General features: G+C 27.8%; 1 protein-coding gene across 1 annotated transcript; it reads left to right on the forward strand.

The window, feature by feature from the left end:
* The first annotated feature begins 1,394 nt into the window (after positions 1 to 1,394).
* Positions 1,395 to 5,481, forward strand: LOC130824575 (heavy metal-associated isoprenylated plant protein 35-like). The gene is made up of 3 exons (XM_057689634.1): positions 1,395 to 2,236; positions 3,443 to 3,518; positions 5,005 to 5,481. The coding sequence occupies exons 1-3, from the start codon at positions 2,021 to 2,023 to the stop codon at positions 5,130 to 5,132; spliced, it is 420 nt and encodes a 139-aa protein (XP_057545617.1). The 5' UTR covers positions 1,395 to 2,020; the 3' UTR covers positions 5,133 to 5,481.
* Positions 5,482 to 6,650: the final 1,169 nt, after the last annotated feature.

Genomic DNA, 6,650 nt, shown 5'->3' on the forward strand with positions numbered 1-6,650 from the left:
TCGTCTCTTTAAGAGATGGTGTCTCACAAGAGTAGCTGAAACAAAATTTATAATGAGCCGAATGAAATAGAATCACACATGACTACATTTTAACTTATTGAATAAAAAAATATACTCCCACAAACTAAAACAATTGATAAATAATGTTAAATCCCAAATGCATATTTTTGGACAGGTCTCGCTTAGACAAAGTCATAACGTAATAGACTAGTAAACTCAAGCTCTAATCGTTCTCAACCACTTGATAAGATACGATCTCATAACCTTGCTGATCAGAAAGAGAGTAGCTACCGAAAAAGCTAGCTGCCCCACAAGTGCACAACCTTGAATAGATGTATAATTGTGGTAGTACCTTAGAAGATATTGTTGCTTTAGATACAACTTATCTTATGTCTTAGACTGAACAGAGTGTCTCAAAAAGAGTATCTTAAACAAAATTTTCAAGAACAGTACTTGTGGGTTTAAATGTCTATCCTCCTTGTGTTCCTTTTTTTTATCCGCTTTAAGTTTTTTCACATTACGAGAGAAAAATTTAAATAACATTTTTGAAGTACCTATTGAAAATAAAATATATTCATGTAGAATCTTATTAAATCCGTCTTGATTCAAAGTTTTTTAACACATAATTTTTACAATTATTTATGATGCGTACTGAAAAATATTAAGGTTTAAAATTTATTTTAAAATGCGTGCAAATAATAAAATGGACAAAAAAAAGAACCGCAAAGTAGTTTTCTTCATATCTATTATTTCAATCATAATCATACATTCATGCCACTCTTATCTAAAGTTGGTCCAACAAGTATGACTAAAACTCAAAACTAAAAAAGTCACTTTGCAATGAATAATATAAAAGGATAAATAGTTATTTTTTTTTTAATAAAATGACACTTTTAATAAGAAACTAAATTATATTCTCAGTATATATCAGATTGCACTTAAAATTTTAAATGTAAAAATTAAGTTGTAGTTAGACAATAAGTTAAAAGTCAAATAAATGATAGGAATAAATGGTTAATACGGAGAAAATAAATAAATTTATGACCAACATTAAAAGAAAGAGATCGAGGCAATTACAAAAAAAAAAAAAAATGTTACAAGTTGAGTGGGACAACTAAAATAGAAATAAAAAATTAAAAACTTTCCGATTATAATTGAGTTTTAGTACCAAATCTAATATTGACTATTTAAATTTAAATTTATGAGCATTTAACAAAATATTGTTTAATACTATAGTATTTTTCTTATATTCCAAGCAATAATGTTATATAACTTTTTAAAACATACAAAACAATGTAGGGTAGTTTGATAGATGAATAAAAGGTGTAAATTATAAATAATTGAAATATGTCTTATTAGCCCATATATATGGCAATGAAAGTAATGTTTGAAAAAAGGCATATATAGTCACATGAGAGTGTATGCAATGCTCATTCTTCCATTCAGCATCTAGATCTGACATATAAGTGCCTTCCTTTCAAAGTTGCTCATCATCTTCTTCCTTTTCTTTTTCTGCAAAATTTATTCTAGTTTTCCACCATCTATAGAACCACACTTAATGACAAATATGTCACTATTTTAGCTTAACATACATATATTTTTTTTCTTGAGGTGTATGATTTATTTCTTAAATCCCTTCTTGGATCTTTCTAACCCATATAAGTTAAATTAGTATTACCTCATCAAATTAGCTACCTTTCTTCAACCCTTAGTTTATTGGGTCTTGTGAAAGTTCATTTTTTTTAGCTCCCCAATATATTGACCTTAAGCTTTTAATCACTTCTACTTAGTTTAATACATACTTAAGCATTGTTTAAGCCAGGTTTAGGTAATCTATAACTCATAATTAACTAGGACTCTTAAGAGAATCTACTAGTGCTTAGTCTTTTTCTTTGGTGATGATATACCTATAACTATATATCCATATAGTAAGAGTTATTTTACATTATATATTAGCTTATCTTTCATCATATATACATATAATAAGGAGGAAGTTCTTGGGTGATTTTAGAATTTGGAAATGGGGAAGATTAAGTTTAGTAGGATGTTGGATTCACTTTGTCTTGCTTTTGATTCAAATACATGTTTTTGCATTAACTCTGTTGAAGCTCATGAAGATGATGAAGTGTTTGATCAAGAAAGGAAACCTCTTTTTGGAAGTGAACAAAAACAAGTCTTGACTATCAAAGATGCCATTTCTGCTCCTCAAAGCTTGGCTTTGCTTATGAAACCTAAGGTAAAATATCTCCCTGTTTTTTCCTTTCTTTCTAATTACTACTTCCTCCGTTCCGTTCTAAGTTACTTGTAATATTAAAAAAAATTGCGCTATTTATTTATCATATTAGTTTTTAATCTATAAATTAAAACATAATTAAGTGGAATTTTGATTGATTTTTATAATCAACGGAAATATTATCAATATTAAATTTTTATAATTTTTATTATACTTAAGTAGAAATATTAAGAATTAAATTAGTGCATTACATTACATGGAAAAACATACATTGCAAATATTTTGAAGCGGAGAAAGTATGTGTCATTCTTTTCTGTGTAAGTGTACATCTTCTTCTTTCTGTTCTTTTGTGCAAGTATACATAATAAGCGTATATATTCTGGATTACTTACATTGTGAATGAGTATATGTAATATGATTTCAAAACACTCCTTTGGGTTGACATAGTGATTAAACTTTAATTTTTTATTATGTACTTGGAATAACTATTTAGAGTTGGATTGATCTAATCACCTACATGAAGATTAATTCCCCATCATCATTATCAATAGTTATTGTATCCTGCTTATACGAAACCATGATTAGAGTCAGGTGAGGGAAGAAAGACAGTAACTCATACTCATAATGAAATGTGCTGCCAAAAAATCCCTTAACATAAAAAAGATTCACAGATGAACCCTCATAAAAAATCCCAATAATCAAAAACCATATAAATAAATAAAATAATATATAGTCCCCACTCCATCTTATATAAACTCTTGAATTAACTCTTTTACAGTTACTCTCCTTTATGACATGTTCATATGATAAATTTATATTATATTACTTTGTCAAATAAATAACCAACTTAAGATTGTCTTCACTAAAGATGGATAAAATTTAGTTAGATTCCTCTTGATAATATGCCATTTTAGACTAGTAATTACCTTATTATTATTAGACATGTGCTATTGAGTGGGTACGAGTCTAGTTGAACTTTGTAAAACCAAAAAATAAGTTCAAAAATGGAATATAGAGCAATTCAGCCCAGCTAGACCCGGACCCTCTTAATAAAAGGCTTAATTAGGGGGCCATTTTAAAAATGTATTGATGACATTTATTTATTGTTATTAGTAACAATAATTAATTGAATTATTGGTTGATAAACATGTCGATTATTTGATTAATTAGCATTACTTAATTATTCCCCTTTTGTTTGTGCATATTTAGACAGTGGTGCTGAAGGTATCTATGCATTGCAATGGTTGTGCAAAGAAGGTTGAGAAACATATCTCAAAGATAGATGGTATGTTTGTATAAACTTTTCTTATCCATAATAAAATTTTAATACTTCAATGCTAGATTTTGTAATCTCTTCTTGATCGAGGATTGCAATACCAAAGCAATTCTTGAGTGTTGATAGCCTAGGAATATGTTTAATTCAAATATCAAGATCGGGACCATGTATTTTCAATAAGATTAGGTTTCTTTCTTTTTAAATTGTGGTGAAATGAAGTATTAGTTTATTAGGTATTTTCTTCATCTTTGTGAATTTGTTAAAATTATTTATCATGGAATTTTCAATAAATTTGTTACAATTTTATTATACGAAGTAATTCCTTGTTACTAACCTATAAACTCACAGATAAATGTGTCGTGTTTGAATGATTACCTTATTACATGTCTCTGATACACGGACACGCCAATTGACATACGTGTCCCGTGTCGGACACGGACACGCAAAAATCCGTGTCCGACACACCAAATGAAGTGTCTAATATTTTAATATTTTTCCGAACACGCGGACACGGCTAGGACACGCAAGGGACACGGCATGAGTGAAGGACACGTTTTTAAAAAAAAATAAAAAATTTAATGTGATTTTTTCTTAAGAGTTCAATTCTTAATTGTGGTTTTTTAATGTGTTTGTAATTTGATTTTTAAATTTTTAAATTTTTTTTGAATTTGTATGACTTATTTTAAATAGTTATGTTGTTTATTTGGTACTTATTTGCATTTTATGTGATTTTTATGTTTTTAAAGTGTTTATTTACAAATATCAAATTAAAGATTGTAAAATTATCTTTAATTTGATATAATTATTATATTACCATTTTCGTGTCCCCGTGTCCGCCATTTTTAAGTTGGCGTTTTCCCGTACCCGTGTCGTGTCCGTGTCCGTGTCCGTGTCCGGTTTAGTGCAACCTAGTTACATGTAACTTTGTTGTTGTGAAGAAAAATCACATGTGCAAGAAAATATTTAATAAACAAGTGTATTTTGAATGAGTTTAGATATTTGCAAACAAAGTACCGACGATTCTAAAACAAGGTAAGCGAGTATATATACATTAGATTTTTTTATGAATCTTGTGAAGAGATCGTTATTAACCTTTTAATGTATATGTAATCAAATAAAAGCCCTTCAAATAAGTCTAACAAGAATCATTCCATCATTTATTAGAATTTTGCATTTTAATTCAAATTATTTTAAAAAAAGTGTAATTCGATAATTCGATTTAATTAATCTTACCTAAATTTATCCACACATATAAATAAAATTAATAGCATATGTTGACTGGACACATATATAAATAAAAAGAATTATAATTTGACTTGCTACAAAATGAAAAATTGAATGGAATGAACAACTTTAATCAATAAATGATCTAAAATGCAATTAAGAATATTACTTGTTTATAAATTATTGTTCATATTTTGTTTAAATATATTTATTTGAATATAAAGGTAAACAAAATACTAACATGGAAATCTTTGTCTCCTCACTATACAAGGTGTGATGTCTTATAAAGTAGACTTGGAAAGCAAGATGGTGGTGGTCATCGGAGATATCCTTCCTTTTGAGGTATTGGAGAGTGTCTCCAAGGTAAAAAATGCACAACTTTGGACTTTTGGCATCTAATAGGGTACCAACCAATTGAGAGCATTGATTCACAAGCAAGAGAAGACCATATGAAATCATGAACAAATTGTAAATTTATTTTGGCATTTAGTCCATAGCTCAATTAGTAAGATTTGTACATGTTATGCCAAAATCTAATGCATCCATATTAATTATCCTTTAGGATGCTTCATTAAACTTAGTAGCTAGAATATTTTGCAAGTGAATCAATTAGGATATCTAGAGAGAAATTTCATTTTGAACAAACCTTCTCTCATCTAGTAAAAATGAATTTGATAAAACAAAATCTCATATTTATATATTGTATCCACCTGTTTGGTTGCCGATATTAAATATTAAATTGTTGGAATGGTAATGAAAAGTTAGTGTAATATTGGTAGAATGTCTAGATAAGATTAATAGTCATGCTTTTTCTATTTCAAGCTTGTCATTTTCTTCACAAAATGTATTCCAATGCAATACCATTTTAAAATGTGTATTATGTGGTAATGAAAATTTATGAACAAAAAACTTTTTATGATTAAAATTTCATTATCATGGGAATGACATACTATATTTAAGAAAATTTACATATAAATTTTTTCAATTACTATCATTGAGTACGAACAATCAAACGGGATGTATATTCTATTTAATTTGTATTATAATCAGACCATATAATATTACTCTCGCCTATTCCAATCAAATATCTCCTTTTCCGTTTTGGCATATGCACGTACACATTTACTTATTTTATAATATCTATTTCCTTTGTTACGTCCTAATGGAGTCACACTATTTATAAAACTCTTAATAATTTATTATCTTTTTCTTGTTTATTTTTCCTTATTCATCCCTCCCAAGTGGCTTTATTTATTTTTTTTTTCTTATAATTGGTGTCAGACATTTAATAAGAATAAAAGGGACTCTATAAGTTTTTATTTGATCTAATATATCGTCACATTGCCATCTTTGCACGTATAATCTATGGATCCATCTTAATTAGCTTTGTATTGTATGTATATATAATATTCTAATACATGATCCTTTAGCTATGTATATGCTCTAATTAATTAATGCACCGGCAAGAGATAAATTTGGTTGTTTGATTGTGTGCTTTTATTCAACTTTTGCTTTTTATAAGGAGGAGTTAGAAGTGGAATGAGAGGTGGAGGTGGAGGTGGAATATCTTATGTCACATATACACCAAAATGGCATACATAGCGCAAAGTAATAAAATTTTTGAATTATTGTAGTCAACTAATTGATAAATTTGGATTGGTAATTTTTTTTTTCTTTGAGTTCATAATAATATGGGTAAAAATGTCTTATGAAATTGCAAATCTTGTTGCAATTTACAGAATAAGTTATAACAAAATTAATTTTTAGTGTCATATATTTGATGATATTAATAATATGCCACTAATTTATAATTTTAGTGTTAGTTTTTTTATTTTAAATATTTCAATTTAAAGTGATTTAGTAACATTTTATTTGGCCTGTAGTGACATATGTATTGGAAATAATTCCTTGCCATTT

This window comes from Amaranthus tricolor, chromosome 9, assembly GCF_026212465.1.
Source record: "Amaranthus tricolor cultivar Red isolate AtriRed21 chromosome 9, ASM2621246v1, whole genome shotgun sequence".
Lineage (NCBI taxonomy): Eukaryota > Viridiplantae > Streptophyta > Magnoliopsida > Caryophyllales > Amaranthaceae > Amaranthus > Amaranthus tricolor.